Source organism: Vombatus ursinus, unplaced genomic scaffold (genome assembly GCF_900497805.2).
Source record: "Vombatus ursinus unplaced genomic scaffold, bare-nosed wombat genome assembly UNPS02014770.1, whole genome shotgun sequence".
NCBI lineage: Eukaryota > Metazoa > Chordata > Mammalia > Diprotodontia > Vombatidae > Vombatus > Vombatus ursinus.
The window spans coordinates 1,036,418-1,055,211 of record NW_020954548.1 but is presented as its reverse complement, the minus strand read 5'-3'; the positions used below and the strand labels follow the sequence as shown (position 1 = coordinate 1,055,211).

The 18,794-nt window shown below is 40.1% G+C and overlaps 1 protein-coding gene across 1 annotated transcript in view; it reads left to right on the top strand.

The window, feature by feature from the left end:
- The window catches only part of LOC114043865 (protein FAM234A-like), a 54,111-nt gene that overhangs the window by 26,320 nt on the left and 8,997 nt on the right, over nt 1-18,794 (top strand). The window contains exons 2-6 of the mRNA XM_027863090.1: nt 4,242-4,529; nt 6,976-7,092; nt 9,882-10,073; nt 13,434-13,564; nt 14,470-14,602. Coding sequence (XP_027718891.1) covers nt 4,268-4,529; nt 6,976-7,092; nt 9,882-10,073; nt 13,434-13,564; nt 14,470-14,602 — 835 coding nt within the window. The 5' untranslated portion in view covers nt 4,242-4,267. The remainder of the gene's footprint in view (nt 1-4,241; nt 4,530-6,975; nt 7,093-9,881; nt 10,074-13,433; nt 13,565-14,469; nt 14,603-18,794) is intronic.

Below are 18,794 nucleotides of genomic sequence, written 5' to 3'. Positions count from 1 at the left end.
CCTTGGTTTAGGGGAATCTGTTGAAAGAAATCTAGGAATAGTGTCAAAAAAGGAAGTAGTATTGTTGCGATCTGAAAGGTTGAGACCCCTCAAAGACTGGAGTACAGGACAGGGTCGTCTAGAATGAATTCACAGACTCAAGTGTTCTTTAAGTGAAGTTGGCAAAAAAGTTTATTATTATGATTTTCAGCGGGCAAAGATTTCTTAAGGAACCTGTGAGAGACTGAGGATGGAGCTAGGGTTTATATGGAAAAGGGCATGGGAAAGGAATGCCAGGGATACTGATTAGGTAATCTAAAGGTCCAGCTGTCTTTGGGAGCTATGGATGGGAAAGTGTAAGGAGTATACCAGACAAGGGAGGGAGGTGTCAGAGGCATGGATCTTGGGAATCTGACAGGAGGAATAGTCCCTGGGCCAGCCAGGGACAAAACTCCTTGGGCCAGAGAAGACACCCCTCTCTCTCTGTCGTGATTAGAGAATGCTCTGCAACAAGGGAAAGTTTTCTCACAAGACAGGAGCTTTCTAAGGAATTGGAAGGTTTCCTGAGACATGATCTTAGGGCTGGGGGCAGCCCAGCATTCTCTCACCCAGCTTTGTGTAACTGCACCAGGGAGAGAGAGGTGTTTTGCTGAGGCCCACTCATGAGTAATTGCTAGGCATAATGTCCTTGGCTGGGGGAAAACTGTCAGAGACAGTGTTTCTGAGACTAGAGAGAAATTGGGGTCCAAGGACAAGCACAAGCACACCATCAATATTATTTTAGGATGGTCTGTTCTTGATGAAATTCTGCTGGCCTATCATGATAACCACTTCTTTTTTCAGATATTCACTAACCATCACCATCTCTTTAGTAATTATGCTCCAGAATTTTGCCAGGAATCAAATTCAGTTTCACTGGCCTATAGTTAGGAATTCAATTAGGCATGGGGGAGTCAAAGACAAAAATGAAAAGTCCCTGCCCTCAAGGAGCTTACATTCTGGGGGAGGCAGGGAAATAACTTATTCAGATAAGTAAGTGCAAAATAGTGTATACAAAGTAAATGTAGAGGCAGCACATTTGGGAGATAAAGAGAGGCCTCTGTCAGAAAGTATTTGAGCTTATCTGTGAAAGGGGAAGGTAAGGATCCCCAAGCACAAAGGCAGGAGAGAAGTATTGTAGGTACTGAGGATGGGTGCGTAGGCTGCTTGAACACATGCCCTTAAAGCTGTTAGGCTTGACTTCCGTTCTCTTTGGATCTGCTTCACCAGGAGCTTTCCCTGGTTCCATCACACTAGTGCCTTTCATTCCCATCTGCCTCTTCCACCCCATTTCCTGTTCCATAAACGCATATGAACTCGTGAGCATGAAAGAGGAAGGCCAAACTTGTTTTTTATTCATAAATTTCTTGGTTTCTCACATCATACATACACCACAAAACTCCCAGTTAATCCTCTATAAAGTACAATCTTGGGAAACTTGTTAGGCAAAACAGCACATGAGAGTGATTGCTGCTGATCGAACCTTTCATTTGAATGGCTTGCCATTCCTTGAAGCATCCACAGCCCTTTCAGCTTTAATGTCTTGGTGACAATGTAATCCATTTTTATAGGAACACAGATTCAGAAGTGGAGAGAACTTTAGATGTCATCAAGTCCAACCTCTTCATTTTACAGGAAACTGGGGCACTGAGAGACTGCTTAGGATCACACAGCTAGTGTCAGGGAAGGAATTTGAACACAGATCTCGATTCTCCAAGTCCAGAGCTCTATCTGCTCCCCTCTACCTTTTTGATCTGAGTTTTGTTGCTGTGTAAAGTTGTATTAATTTATTTAGTTGTAGACGTTGTATATGTTCTTTTTTGTTTGTTTGTTTTGGGGTTTTTTTGGTGAGGCAGTTGGGGTTGCCCAATTGCCCAGAGTCACACAGCTAGTAAGTGTTATGTGTCTGAGGCTGGATTTGAACTCAGGTCCTCCTGACTCGAGGGCCGGTGCTCCATCCACTGTGCCACCTAGCTGCTCTGCCCCCCCCCATTGTATATATTATTTTGGATATGCTTTCTTTTATTCTGCATCATTTCAAACAAATGCTTCCATCATTCTGTTAGTTCATAATATTAATTCTTTATAGTATGATATTTCATTACATTCAGATGCCATTTTCACTCAGCCATTTCCCAGTCTTTGGGCACTCACACTTATATTTCCAACTTTGTGCTTATGTGTATGTTGCTATGATTTTTTTTTTCTTCTTTTAAATAACATGTAATGATGCTGTTTGTTTTTATGTCATAGTCATTTTAGGGAGGAAGAAATTCCTTCCCTGCTACATTGAACCCTCCATTGTGACAAAGAAAAACAATTCAGCAAAAACGTTCATTATGGGGACTTAGTCTGACAATGTATGTAACATTCTATCTACCTCAGTACTCTCTCTTCTCCTTTTTCCCCCAACACTCCATTATAAGGAGAAAGGTATATTGCATTTTCTATTCTGAGACCTTGCTGTCGAATGTTTTTGTATAGATGAGACTTTTCTTAATGTCAGTGACCTTCTTGGGATATAAACCCAATAATAGGATCACTAGATTAAAGGTACAACTTTATAACTTTTTTTGCATAATCCTAAATTGTTTTCCAAAATAATTTAGATTAATTCACAGTTCCACCATCGGTGAATCAATATGAAAATCCCAACCCCACATTTTATTTTTAGCTTCGCTGCCTGGATTCTTTGTATGTCCAAGAAGACATACCGCATGGTCATTTTCCCAAAACTTGACTTGTTTTAAACTTGTGAACTTCAGGAATTTGTTCCTGGGTTTTTGTTACTGTTTTCAGTAATAGTAATCTGGTGGGTAGAGCATTGTACTTGGAGTAAAAGACCTATGTTCAAGTCCTGATTGCCGTTTACTAGTATGATCTTGGAGTTAGCTTCTCTGAGCTTTGGTTTCCTTCTCTCTAAATGGGAAATATTTGCAGCCTACTTCCCTTGTCCTGAGAATCACAACATAAAAGACTATCTTAAGTTTTGGGGTACCGAATAGAGAGTGGGGAAATGCTCACTAAATGTAATTAGATGTATCTTCTTCATATCACTCCAGTTACAGCAGTCTGAGATACAAGAAAGTGAAATGAGCGACATTTAGTCACTGTAGAGCTGTAGAGAAGCCAATTTTGACTTTAAGAAAATTCCAAATAGAGCCACCCAAAAGTTTTGGAATAAGCTGCCTCATAGATTTCTGGGTTGTATTACTCGAAGACTTTAGACAGAATCTGGCTGACAGCTTGTCAGCGATGATATAAAAGGGGATTTCTGTCTGGGTACAGTTTGGACTGTGAAGTATCTTTGAATTCTGAACTTCTCCAAAATAATATAATGTATATATAAAATACTTTACAACTCTAATTTGTTTTGTTATTGTTTAGTCATTTCAGTTGTGTCCAACTCTTTTGTGACCTCATTTGCAGTTTTCTTCGCAGAAATACTGAAGTGATTTGCCATTTCCTTCTCCAATTCATTTTACAGATGAGAAAACTGAAGCAAACAGGGTTAAGTGACTTGCCAAGGGTCACACAGCTAGTGTCTGAGGCCGTATTTTTGAACTAAGATCTTCCTGACTCTTGGCCCTGTGCTCTATCCACTGTGCTACCTAGATGCCCTTGCAACTGTAAAGGGCTATATAAATGTGAACCACTGCTATTCTCTCTCTTCCTTGACTCCTACCTTGCACATCCTCATCCCCTGCATCTTAACCTTAAAAATTTCTGGTTCTCTCAAATATCAGATGAACTTTGTTTCATTTCCCCTCCCATTCTTAATTTTGGGTAGGTAGGCCTAGGGGTTTTTTGATAACTCCTGCTGTCCCATCCCCTTACTAGGTCTATGTGCCAAGACAATGAGACTAGAATTACTTTGTTATTATTTAGCCTTTGGGTGGGTTTCTGTTTTTTTGTTTTTTAATTTTGTAGGGTTTGCTCAATCTGTTGAATAGGACAGAAGAGCCTTAATGGTAACAGAGGGTTATTTTAGAGCCCCTGGTTCAGCTCCTTTGTAATCAATATTAAAACCTTCTAGATGGAACCTTGTAGGACTTGCCCTTTCAACTCATACCTTTGATCTCGTGGATATAAGAAAAGGCCTTTGTCCCTAAATGGACCCAAATCTTAGTAACCCAAAAGGTTGTATGCTAAGCCCTTTGTTTGTTGATAATATAGCTAATTCTGATTTATTAGTGATTTTATTTATTAATGATCATGACCAGGAGTGAAGCTGTATAATGCCCACACGATGGACAAAGAATTAGAAGCTGAGATCCACCCATTGAAGCATGACGACGAAAAGCCTCGGGGGAATTCGGAAAGCCGAACTGAAAAGGATGGTTCCTTTAAGAAAGCATCTCATCATTCCCGGTTTGCCCAGTGCCGCACAGTGGTTTTTTTCTTTTTGTTATTTACCTGCCTCTTTGTGGTATTCATCATTTCATTCATCATCCCATGTCCAGATCGGCCTATATCACAAAAAATGTGGGAAATAAATTATAACACAGCAGGTAAGTTGGCTGTAAGTATGTTCATTTGTGCCTTGTTCTGCCTTCCACTGGACTTTATTATGAAGAGCCAAACAACCCTTATCTTATATTGTGTTCAGGGTTGGAATTATGCTTTTCTCTGTGTTTGAATCAATGACTCAGAACATGGGTCCCAGACGGTTACTATTGCTTCCTTGTAGTTGAAAGAAGCTGTAAAAAAAAAAAAAAAAGCTGTTACAAGGAAGACATGAGAAATAATCATCCCACCCCCAAATTTAACTGACCTGCTCTTCATTTTGTGAATAGCCAGGTGTTAAAATGAATACAATTGGACTCACAAATTTACTCACAAATGGGCTAGTAGACATGAAACCTGCCATAAAAAACATGAATGATTGACCAATGTGGAAATATGTTTAATATGATTGTACATGTATAGCCTATGTCTGATTGCATGCTGTCTTGGGGAAGGAGGAAGAAAAATTTAGAACTCAAAATCTTATAAACGTGAATGTTGAAAACTAAAACTTAATTAATTGGGGGAAAAAAAGTGATTCCTGGTAAATTTTGTTTTACAAACTGTTTGACCAAGGTGCCACCAATAGCCCTTAATCTGCAAGTATAGAGAGCATAAATGACACTCTTCTCCTCCCTCACTGAAACTGGAAGCTTCCAGCTTCCTTAAATTGACTATTGAATACAGTGACTGAGTCAGTCTTTTCAGGACATTCCATTTCTTTCATAATGCTCAGGAAAACAGGAGCATGTGGTACTATTTGAGTGGTTATGAATTTGAATAATTTTGAGAATGCTTCTTTGTGCTCAGTCTTGAGAGGGCTTCTTGATAGAGCATGTGTAAAGAGCATTGTAAGCTATAACATGCTGTGTAAATGTGAGTTGTTATTACTGAACTCTAGAGGATCATCATTCGTGGTCAGAAATGGAGCCAAACAACTTCAGGAATAAACTTCTCTTGAGTTTGGGGATTAGATACTTCACAACTAGAGCTGGCTTTGTTGGTCTTTAAACTCATTCTGATGTCCACTGGGTCCCTCGGTTAAAGAGAAGGGAAAAGAAATAGTTACATTTTTTTCCTAAGAGGAGTAAAATGCCCTCTACTTATCTTGAGGAAGTGCTAAATATGGAACAGAAAAGTTACAGAGTTATTTTTCCATCTCTGGTCATCTGTCCTCTTTCACATAGTTAACAGAGATTTAACATTTCAGAGCTTTTCCTCCTTTCCCTTTGCTCCATCTTCCCATCCCAAAGTGATAGGAATGAAAAGGGTAGAAAGGGGACCTGGCAGAAGGAAGAAAAGTCTTTGCTTCAGTTATGATATTCCTTATTTACCAAAAGTTCTTTGTTATGTTATTTTTAGAACTGTTCTTTCCTTTGCAGATTATTGCATGTGTCTAAAGTAATAGCTGTGGAAGTCATATACAGACGGAAGGGACCCATAATGGACAAAAATATTTTTAACAGAACTCTTTGTTGTAGTAAAGAACTGGAAACAAAGTGGATGTCTATCAGTTGGGGAATGACTGAACTAATTATGATATATGAATTAATAGAATATTATTGTATTGTAAGAACTTATGAAAGAGACAGATTCAGAAAACCTAGGAATATGAGCCAGTGCAGAGTGAAGTAAGCAGCAGACACAGGAGAATCATTTTTACAATAATTATATAATTTTTTGAAGCGTACTATTTTCACTTTTTTTGGTGTGTTTTTTTTCTTTTGTTCTGTTTCCTCTTTCACAACATGACTAACATGGAAATATTTTTTTACATGATTGCACATAAATAACTTATTGCTTACCATCTTAAAAAGGGAGGAGGGGAAGGAGAGAGAAAATTTGGAACTCAAAATTTTATAAAAATGAATGTTAAAAACTGTCTTTACATGTAATTGGAAAAAATTAAATACTGTTTAAATAAATAGCAACTGCAATTTTATGAAGAAAAACTTTGAAAGACTTAAGAAACCTGCTTAATTCAAATGACCGGCCATGACTCCAAAAGACTAGTGATGGAGCATTCTTCCCACCTCTGCACAGAGGGATAATAGACTTAGAGGTGTGAAATGAGACATATGTTTTCAACACAGCTAATGTACACATTTGTTTTGCTTGGCAATACTTATTTGTTTGGCTGGGGAGGGAAAGAGTTAATGAATAATGAAAGTGACAAAAAAGAGGATAATGAAATATTAAATAAACAGAAGGGCAACAGTAAATTTAGAAGGGACAAAAAATTATTCTAAAGGGGAATATTAATTACCTAGTCATTATTCATATCGACTTATTACTTACTCCCCAGGTGATGGCAAGTCACTTGGGCTCCCTTGGTGGGCTTCCATGTTCTCATCTGTGAAATAAAGAGGGGATGAATCCAATGGTCACTGAGGCCTCACCAGTGCTCTGCTCACCCAAGGATGGCTGTTGATACTTGTTACTCTTTTTCAGTATCCTATGACTTCATGGCATTTAAAGATATAAACGAAGACACAGTTCAAGATATTATTTTTCTTTATAAAGACAGCAACAGCAGCAGCAGTTTTAACATATCCTGCGCAGATGAAGGTAATTTTGCTTGTTGGTAGGAAGAAGGAAGAGAACCCACAATGGCTTCTCAGGCATTATTCTGAATAATCAGATACAAAAACTTCCTTTCCTTTTTCTGGCAGAAACATTAGTCCAGAGAGTAAGTGTTTGGCACCTAGTATATAAGTTGGCTGAATTTGTCAGTAATGATTGTGGAGCAGTGTTTCTGCTGATCAGTTGAAGACACATAAGCCTGGAAAAAGAGGAGGCATACATGATGTGTTCATTTGACAAATATTTGATGTGTCTAAGATGTGTAGATCAGTGATCAAACTCAAATAGAAGTGGAGCACTGCACCACTTATTGACTTACAAAACCGCAAATTAACATTGTCTGTGTCCTGTTACAGTTTTATTTGTAAAATAAAAATGCATATTTATGTGTGTATGCTTATTTTTATTTATTTTGTTAGACATTACTCAATTACATTTTAACCTAGTTCACACTGCACTTGAGAGTTTTGCAGGCCATGAGTTGGACACCTCTGGTGTATTTCACGATCCTAGGTACTGTGGCTGGGGACAAAAATAGAGAGATTTTTCTGACCTCAAGAAGTTTAGTTTAATGAAAGAATTCTTAACCTGGAATCTGTAAACTTCAAAAAAAAATTTATAATTTTATATTTCAATATAATTGGTTTCCTTTGTTATCTTATGTTATTTTGTACTTTTAAAAACATTCAGAGAAGGAGGGGACCATAGGCTTCATCAGACTGACAAAGAGGTCTGTGCTACAAAAAAAAGTTAAGAACCCCCAGACCAGTTTTAGGTGGGAATGGAGGGAATATAAGTTTAGACTGGAATGTGCCTGAGATTGTCTGGTTTCAGGGGATTGGGTGAAGGATATTATAGTGAAGAACTACTGCTTTAGTATAGGGCTTGGTTATGATTATGAAAATGTGAGAAATTATGTTGGTTGGGGCAATTTTACATAAGGTTTGCCTGGAACAAAAAATAAAAAATATATATATTTGGGAGAGCTAGAAAAATATACTGATATTCAAATGCAGTGGGGCTGGAATCCTAGACTGTTTAAGTATAATACGATTTGAATTTGGACATAATCTAGGATAAAGCGCCATTGAAGGTTTTTGAATAAAGGAGAGACATGACCCAAAATATAAATTTTGAATGGTAGTGTGATTTGGAGTAGGAAGACCTGTGCAGGGCTTTTGTGGTAGCTCAGGTTGGAAGTAGCAGAGACCTGAACTAGAATGGCGGACATAGGAGTGAGAATGATGAGACAGATGAAAAGACAAAGGAAAGATGGAATCTATTCAGAGATAGGGCTAGGGACGGTCCCTGTGATTTCATTGGGATAGGAAGCTCCCTCAGCCATGCAAGCAGAACACGGATCTTCCTTACTCCGAGGCCAGCTCTCTATGCACTTGGCCATGCTGCCTCAGTAGACTCTATTGGACTTGGTGACAATCAGTGGCAAGGAAAAAGGAGGAATCAAAGATGCCTGGGGATTCTATCCTCAGGCAGTAGTTGTGTGACCCTTGGGGAAGTCTCTTCACCTCTACCTCAGTTTGTTCATCTGTAAAAACATGGGAAGAATTCTAGCACCTACCTCCCAGGGTTGTTGTGAGCATCAGATGAGATAATAAGTGTAAAGCGCTGTTTTTCACTTTCTTTCATTCTTTTTCTTTATTTGAGTCTTGTACAAAATGGCTAATGTGGAAATTTTTACACGACTGCACATGTGTAACTTATATCTGATTGCTTACCATCTGAGGAAGAGGGGAGAGGAGGAAGAGAGGGATAGAATTTGGAACTCAGACTTTAAACATTTTTTTAAAAAATGTTTAAAAATTGTTTTAACATGTAATTAGGGGAAAGCATATATTGACATAATGTACTAATATCATATATAATATTAATATATTATGTATATAATTGTAAAGCACTTAGCACAGTGCCTGGAACATAGTAAGTGCAATATACACGTTAGCTACTATTCTTATTATTAGCCTGGGAGATTGCTATCATTGTTAATTGGGAAGTGTGGGGAATATGGAAATGTCAGAACCTCAGTCATAACATCTAGGTGGAGATGTATGGTTGGAAATTTGTGACCAGTGTTCAAGAAAGAATATTGGAGGGGCAGCTAGGTGATGCAGTGGATAGAGCACCAGGCGTAAACTCAGGAGGACCTGAGTTCAAATCCAGCCTCAGACACATAATACGTACTAGCTTTGTGGCAAGTCACTTCGCTCCATTGCCTAATCCACCCCCCCAAATACGGGTCCAAAGATACAGACTTGAGGGTAATTTGCGTGGAAGTGGTAGTGAAGCGATGTAGCCCACAAACAGCATGGTGTAATTGAAAGAACACTACCCCTGGCGTCAGAAGACTAGAATTTGAATCCTGGCTTGGCTATGTTCCAGCAGTGTGACCTTGTGTTGGCCATGTAATGTCTTTGCACCTCAGATTCGTTCTGTAAAATTAGAGAACTAGAATAGATTAATTTCTAAAGCTCCTTCTAGCTCTAAATCCTTTGGATAAAATTGCCAGTGGACAGAGTTCAGAGAGAAAGAAGCAAGGTCAGAATCTTGGGGAATGTTCCCAATGAATGAAGGCTCTAGGGGAAACAATGCATGAGTTTGATGTGGCAGGATCTAAACCCTGTAAAGACTCCACTTTAAAAAGGAAAATCAGAAGTACCTGGGGATTAAGAGGTAATTATAGTGCTCCTTCTAACAAATGGACCGAGTAACAAACACAAGTGTGTATGCCGACGGTGACTTTGGGTTTCCTCTCCTAGGCTTCTCTCCATGCGTCTTTCTGGCCGCGGTGTCTGGCGCCAATGGCAGCCTGCTCTGGGAGAAGCCTGTAGCTCAGGAGGTGGCCAACATGGAATGTTTTGATCACCAGACGACCAAGGGGCCACCCCCACTCTCAGGCTGCTTCATTGTGGGGAAATATAATTCTTTCCTTGCAGTTGATTCTTCCACAGGTAGGAAAAACAGGTGGAACATATTTATATTTTCTCTGCTAAACTTTCATGGTCTTTTAGGGAAGTTTGGGGACGTCGTGGGAGGATTGCATCCAATGGAGTCAAAATCTTGACAGTTCCAGTTAACTGTTTATTAGGTACCTGCTGTGTTGGGCATCTTCTAGATCAGGGCTTCTTAAACTTTTTCCACTCACGACCCCCTTTTCACGTTTAAGCGGCATTCCTCGGTGTTATGTGGCTTGAGGGTATGCACAGTGCAAGGTGTGCATGCTTTGTGTTCAGAAACAAAGGTGCAGTGAAGTTGTTTGATGCAGCATGGGCAAGCAGTGCTAGAAACACCTCAGATTCATTACGTGCTTGATTTTTAATTAATTTTTGGTCATTGTGTGTTCAGAAACCATTTACTGTTGCTGAATTTTTCACAATCCCATACAACCCCACATAGGGTTGTGACTTACAGTTTAAGAAGTGCTGATCTAGACGTCAGAGGGGAGAAAATGACAAAAAAAGACAACATTTTCATCTTCAAAGATTTATGTTGTAGATTTTTTAATTAAATTTCTAAAAAGGGGTCAGCACCCTCTTAAAAGAACCATGCTATGACTTCATTTATTCAACGTAATTTAAGATGTTGTGTGCCAGGAATATATTCTTTATATAATCTAAACCCAGATGCAAAGGAGTTATGGTGCTCCCTGGGTGGGTCGCCCTTGGTTTGTGAAGGAGAAACCATTGCCAATGTGAGTTTTTTGTTTCTTTTTCATGATGACCTCAAATTGATCCTACCCAGCCTACGGGGTTGAGCTCTTCAGCAGAGACAATTTTGGGGTTGCCTTAGTTCTTGGTTGCACCTATTAGTAAAATAAATCATAGATAGTCCCTAGGAAGTCTTAGATTTGGTAGAAATAGGAAGGAGAAAGAGGGTAGCAGGACAAGCTCTTCTCTCACATGCATGCCTGTGTGTACTTCCTTATACAACCTTGGCCATTGAGCACCTTTAGTAGGCATGCTATAGGCCACTGACCCCTATACTAAAATTTGGCTGTGTGAGTCCCCTCTTCAAATTATAGATGGATCCTGTAAAATAGACTCAAGTCCAGGAAAGCATCTGGAAAGGAAAGGAAGTTGACTTTGTACCTCTAAAACATGGGATAAGAATAGCTTGTCAGCAAATATGAGATAAGAATGGTTTGGGATTGACTATTTAAAACAAGTTGATAAAATAAATATTGGAGAGCATTTATTGTTCTGATTTTGGGGAAATCAGCTAAATAAACCTAAAAGTGAGACTGCAAACTCCTTGGCCTTTAGGATAGAGATAGATGAGCATGTTTTCAGGCTCCACAATATTCCCTGTGTGAATAGCTGATTCAGAACTTCCCTATTAATTGTAGCTTACAGAGTATGAAAGAGAAGAAAAGAGCAAGAAGTAGAAATAATTTCAGGGAACGAAGAAATTTTATGGGGTGGGAAAGGAAAATTATGTGAGTAAAGAGATTTAGGATTAGAACAAGAGTTTTAGTATCAAGGTTTTTGTCCTGAGAAATTCAGTAGATCCAAATGGTTATAATACCAATAGCTAGCTTTTTGTCTGCAGATCACCAAGAATAATAATTATAGCTTACACTTAAATAACTCTTTACAGTTTACAAAGTGCTTTCTCCACAACTCTATAAAGGCTAAGTACTATATGTGTTATTTTCCCTGTTTATCTTGATGAGCATACACTGAACCTCTAGTCAGTCAACAAACATTTGAGGGCCTACTATGTGTTAGGTCCTATGCTAACCTCTGTATTTACAAAGAAAAGCTAAAAACAATCCCTGTCCTCAAGGAGCTCACAATCTAACTAGGGGGGAGACAAGACAGCACATTAAAAATTAAATAGAAGCTAAAAAATGGCAGGAATGGGGAAGTGGGATCAGAGAGAGAAAAGGTACTGAGGCAGGGACAGGATGAAATACTGCAGCCTCATGGGAGATTATGAAATGAACGTCTTGGGCCCTGTCCTTAAATGGAGGATCTAGGAGGAGCTCTCTGATCCCCACCTTCCACCCTCTCCAGTCAGTCCCTGCTCTCTCCTGCTTCTCCCTTGCCTATCTGAATGCTCCTTCTCGGCCTCCTCTGCTGGACCTTCATTTAGGTCATGCCCTAGGTCAACTCTGGGTGTCCCACAGGGCTCTGCTGTCTCTATCCTGATGATTTTCAAATTTACTTATCCAGCCTTAACCTCTTTGCTGACCTCCATTCCTATAGATCAGTTAACTATTGGACATCTGGAAATGGATGTTCTGTAGATATCTTGTACTCCTGTCCAAAACAGAACTGGTTCTCTTTCCCTCCAAAGGCTCCCAAGCGGGAAACCAAGGTGTCCTCCTCAGCTCTTCACCCTCCTATCCATTCTGTTCCCAGTTGCTTTGTTTTATCTCTCCGTAACCTCCCTCCTAGCCTGTCATGAGAGGCTTCTGGTCGGGCTTTCTTGTTTCGGGTCTCTCTCCGCTGCAGGCCATTCTCCATTTAGCTGTCACATTGGTTCTCCCGAAGTAGAGGTCTGATTATTTTGTGTGTGCACATGCACACACACACACACACACACACACACTCACTCACACACACACTCTAGTGGCTCCTTATCACTTCTAGGATCAGATATAAAGTCTCATTTGGCATTCCGCCTAGCCCCATCCCACCTTTGCGGTCTTCTTACATCTGGTTTACTTGAGGGTTCTTCAGGGAGTCAATGACACTGCCCTCCTTGCTGTTCCTCACTCACACACAGCACTCCATTTCCCAGCTTTCCAAGCCTTTTGACTGGTTGTCCCCCATGCCCACAGATCTCCCTCCTCTTCTCTGCCTTGTGGCTTTTCCTGACCTCCTTCAAGTCCCATCTGAAATCTAGCTTCTTCAAGAAGCCTTTCCCAGCCCCCTTAGTTCTGGTGCTTCCTTCTGTTTCTAGCTTGTTGGTAAGTAGTAGTTGGCATGTTGTTTCCTCTAAATGACTGGTAGCTCCTCAAGGGCAAGGCCTGTCTTTTGCTTTCCTTCATACCCCAGCTCCAGCACAATGCCTGGCACAGAGTAGGTGCTTAAGAAATGCTTAACTGACTCTTGTGCCTTTCAGATAAGAATTAATGTTTGGAAAGCCCTTTTGAAAAGTGTGAAATATTATACAAACGTAATCATCATTTGTTACTGAAATTGGGACCAGCAAGTCCTGAAATTGAATTCAATTTAACAAGCATTTACTGGCACTGTGAAATCTCCACTCAGAAATCTTAGGGTCTCTTAGAATATTGATTTTTGAAGAAAGAGTTGATTTTTAAAGCCATTGCTCACCGTTAATACATTTTTTTTTCTCTTAAGGGGAAATACTGTGGAAACTGCCTTCGAGCTTTGGAGTTAATACCTCAATACTGACCCCCTTCCTGAATATACCTGATGTGACTGATGATGAGGTTCAAGACCTGCTACTCTTCCTCAAATCGGGGAGAGAGGTACAAACATTTCTTTCATACTTTTTGGTGGAAGAGAAGGAATTCTCTTCCAAGCAATGAGATACGTTTTCTGCGATGGAAAACATTATTGCCATATTGTGGGGTTCCTCTGTCCCCCTCCCTGCTTCCCTTTCCAGATACAATTGTTTCTTACTACTCCATCAGTAAACTAAGTCCTGACTCATTTGAGTTTGGAACCCACAGGCCTACAGCTCCAGAGTAAATTGACATTAGAATAATAATGTAGCTGGCATTTATATAGTGCTTGGTATGTGCTAGGCACTGTGCTAAGCACTTTACAAATATTATTTCTATACTATTTCAGTGGCCTTTAGTCAAAACCAGCTGTAAATTCCTGGGTTTCTCTTTATTCCTACACACACACACACACCCTCCTTTATTTTCTCCTTTGTGTTTTTCTTCCACTTTCTTTTGTCTTCCTTTAGTTACAGATTCTTGAGTTAAGGCTCAGGGTCCTGTTCATAGACAGCAGGGGGAGGTGGAGGTTGTCTGGCTCTGCAGGGGGTAAAGACAGATAATATTTTTTTCTTTCTTCTTTCAAATTTTGCAGGATAACTGCCTCTGAAATGTGCCCCTTCCTTTGCCGAAGCATTTACACATCTACCACGGTGGCTAATTTCAATGTTTGTATTTTTTTTAGCCTAGTTCCATTTCTGTTTCAGGCCTCTGAGGGAAATCTTTACGAGGTGGAACTCTTAAATAAGAAAGATTTTCCAAACCTGCAGTTTTTTCACAGTGCTAAGTGCTGACATTGGATTTGGCCTTGGGTCTCCTGACTCCAGACCCAGTGCTGTATCCACTGTTCCACCTAACTTTTCAGTGGCACGAGAATAACTGCACTGTCCTGATATATTTTTTTGGGGGGGGGATTCTTTTTCTTCCAGATTAAAAGTTACCTCTTTTCAAGCAGTACTGGTGAACAAGTTGGTTTCGTGAGCCGCCTAAATCTAGAAGGAGATGTTGGTTATGTCATGCATGTCACAAACACTGGAGCCTACTACATTATTTTTCATTCCGGTATTTTTTTTCTTTGTACTGGACCTCTCTTTAAAAAATTTTTTTTGGTTAACAAGCATTTATAATGTTCTCTCCCCTCCTCCCCATTGAGAAAAAGAAAAGGAAATCTCTTGTAGGAAATATGCATAGTTAGGCAAAACAAATGCCCACATTGGCTCTGTAAAAATGGGTGTCTTACTCTGCACATTAAATCTAACACCTCTCCATCAGGAGGATGGTGGGATGTTTCATCCTGGTCCTCTGGTTGGTTAGGTGTTATATTGATCAGAGTTTCCCTCTCCCCCTTTATGAAGAAGAGGGTGGTAAGAAAAGGCACGTTCTCCATGCCAGAGTTTTAGGTTTGTCACATTCAGCCTTTGCTCCCTGCTCCCCTTCTCTCTTCCTCTTGTCCAGAGGCCAGTCATAGGTTCCTCTCTCTCTTTGCTTTTAAAACTCTGTGCTCTCAATTTGGAGATGACACTTCTTTAGTTACAGCTTGTTTAGCTTAGAACTTATCCTTCCCTTAATCTGTCCTCCTTTTTAGCCTCCCTTTCCCTTCTTCCTTTTCCTTCCTCTTCCATGTTGCGTGACGTGTATTTCTACAACCAACTCCATATGTGTTTTCTTCCCTCCTCTGACCAGTTTAGATGAAAATGAGGCTTGAGTGTCACTGGCTTCCCTCACCCCTTCCTCTTCATTTGTATGGTATTTTACTTGTGCACCCAAATTATGTCAGTTAATTTTCCTCACCTTTTCCCCTTGAGTGTATTCCTTTTCCCCTCCCTTTCCTTTCTTATTTTAAGAGCATCAAAACATTAAAGAAACATTCTGAGTCTGTGTCTGTCCGTCCCGTCCCCCCCCACCCCTGTCTTTTTAAGCTTTCTCTGTAATCCCTGATGACAACAAGGTTTTGAGGAAAACCTTATCTATCTTGTTAGAACGTAATCAGGTCATCCTCATTTAGCCCTTCATTGCTTGTTCATGCTTACCCTTTTATGCTTCTCTTGACTCCTGTGTCTACACAGCTCTCATCTTTTCATCAGGAATGCTTAATTTCATTAATGGCCTGTTTTTTTCCCCTGTATGATTATACTCAGTTTTGTTGAGTAAATTATTTTTGGTTATAAACCTAGATCCTTTGCCTTCTGGAATATTCCAGTCTCTACTGCTTCACAGAGGGGCTGCTAATTGTGTGTGATCCTGGTACAATACCTGAATCCTGTCTTTTAGGCTGTTTGCAGGATTTTTGCTTTGACCTGGAAGCTCTAGATTTTGGCAGTGATGTTCCTGAGAGTTTTCATTTTTGTGTTTCTCTGAGGGAGGTAAACAGGGGATTCTCTCTAGTCTTACTTTGCTCTCTAGTTCTAAGTGATTTTCTATTGTGGTTTTTTTTTTTTAATATGATATCTAGTCCTTTTTTGGTCATGGCTTTTAAGCAGTCCTGTGATTCTTAAATTGCTTCTCCTTGTTGTTTTTTCCAGGTAAATTTCTGATATGAGATACCTTATACCTTCTATTTTTTCAGTCTTTTGGCTTTGTTTTAATATTTCTTGTTGCTTTATGGAGTCATTTACTTTTCTTTGGTCCATTCTAATTTTCAAGAAGTCTCTTGTTTGGGTGAGGGTTTACACTTCTTTTGCCAGGCTGTTGATTATCTTTCCAATTCTTCTATAGCTATCATTTCTTTTCCAATTTTTCTCCCTGCCACTCTTACTTCTTTTCTAGTTGTTTCCTCTAGTATACTCATTGTATTTATAAAATCATTTTTAGGTCTTTTCAAACTCTTGCTTCATCTCTTCAGGAATTCTAGCTAACCTTGTATCCAAGCTATGTTTTTCTGTGAGGCTTGCTTGTAGATGTTTTGGAGTCACTCTCTTCTAGATCTGTGTCTTGAGCATCTCTATCACCGTGATAGTTCTTTATGATGAGGTTCCTTTTTTGTTTGCTTATTCTTCCAGTCTAACTTTGGACTTTGCCTTAGGGCCGAGTTGTTTGTGCTTCTGAAGGGAATGGCTGGGCTGTCTTTCAATCCTGCTTTGTGTCCGTTTGGTCCTCCAGCTGCTGCTTTCTTAGGTATGTTATTCCAGGATCTCGATAATAGCTTAGGCTAGGGACTTTCTAACTTTTTTTTTAAGAATATTATCTTTTCTTTATTGAAAATGTGTCGACAAGTAAAACATCATGTCTGAGTATCCTTCAAATACTCTGTCCTTCTGTTTCTTGAACTTTTCACGTACTGTGACCTCCACTTTTGTTCTACTTTAGCCAGCGGCCAGGGTGGTCACAGCTTAGACCTCCCTGTCTTTCAAAGACACTCCATTAGCAGATCCCCAATGCTGAAATTCCTCTCTCTAACCATAATCTCCTCTCTTTCTTCCTCTCCCTCTCCTTTATTTTTCCCAGGCTTGTTTTTCACCCTCAATATGACCTTCAGTCTCTTGGCACTCTCTTTTTCCATTTGGCCCAGGTCCAATCTCACTTTCTTCTCTACATAGTCCTGACTTAACTATTTCAAGAGTGCTCTCTCCTATACCCTTCAGTCCCTTGCTCCATTGACCTTCCATTGTTCCTACCCTGCTAATCTTCAGTTCTGAATAACCCCTATGTAATAACCCCTCTGACCATAGTCTTATCCAGACAACTCTACCAGAGAAAACTGCGAACCATCCTATCACTCACTCAGATTCCTAGCGTCTTAGGATCACAGAAGTGAAAACTGTGAACCATCCTATCACTCACTCAGATTCCTAGCGTCTCGGGATTGCAGAAGTGCGTCTGGAAGGGACCTCAGAACCCGCCTAGTCCAGCGCCCCCATCTTAGAGGTGAGGGAAGTGAGAATGAAGGAGGTTAAGTGACTTGTCTAATGTTGCATTACTTCCAGTGCCTTATCTTTTTATTCTCTGTCAGCAGTATCTCTCATCCATTAATTCAATTCAACAGACATTTGTTGTATCCTTCTATATTCAAGGCTCTGAAATGGCTTCTGGAAATTCAAACTGTACCACTACACATTACCATTCTCAGCTTGACCTCTCCACTCTCCATGCTTCTGTCCTTCTTTATCTCCACCTCTTGGGAACTTCAGTTTCCTTTGAAGGCCAGGGACTTTCTAACTTTGAGTGCTCTCAAAATGGTCTGATCTAGAGTAAGTCTGAATGCTTGGCCTCTTGGTCTGAGTTCTGCAAGTTCTTACATTGGCTTAGGTATGACCATTCAGCTGTGTGCCTGCCCTTGGTTGGAGTTCCCTGCTAGACTGCACCATCAACCAACTGGAAAACTCTGTGGATTCTGAGTGACAGAACTGCAAACTCCCCTTTGGTTTGGGTTTACTGTCCTCATTATTCCACTGCAGGCTTCAGACTGGACTGAGGGCTAGATCTAAGATCCTGCTCCTATCCTGGGACCAGAGCCACTTAGCTGCTACATGCTTTTTGTACTTACTCCACACTCGGTGCACAGCCTACATCCTACAACTGCTTATCCTGGAATGCCGCCCCTAGTTATAGGTTCCTTTCTCAATCTGCCCTGGATCCCACTTCTATTCCTTATTGCCCTGGTGCACAGTCACATATGGCCTTCCTCCAGGGTCTAGCCTGTAATGCTACTTGGCCATTCCTGGCTATACCCCATCCCAGAGTCTGCAGACTTCTCTGCCTGTGTCCCAGTGATAACCTGGGCTGGAAAAATGACTCAGAATTATTTTTGTTTTTAAGTTTTTTCTGGATTTCCCATTCGGTTGTGGGGGAAAGCTCAGCCATACTACTTCTTCGTACTCTGCCATCTTTGCTGGTCGTCTGACAATTTCTCAAAAAGATCCCCTGAATTCTTCTTATGCAAATTCTATACAAATTCTTTAAAGACTGTTGGAGGGAAAATAATAATAATAGTTTCTCTTAATCCAAAACACTTTTCTTGCAATAGCCCATCAAAATGGGTTACTCTTCCCATTTTATAGAGAAAGAAATTGACTCGGAAGAAAAAATTAATTGCTCATAATCACACTTTAGTAGGTATAAAAGCCCTGACTCCAACCCAAGCCTTTTGACTGCTAAGTCCACTTTTCCATGTTGCCTAGAACACATGTTGTGCTTCCCAATCCAAAGACCCTTAAGAGTTTGGTACGTGAGCTTTGGTAGAAGATTGGTATTCTTTAGCCCTGCATCTTGTGAGCCACTGCCTAGACCCAGACCTTTGATTCATTTTTGTCTTACG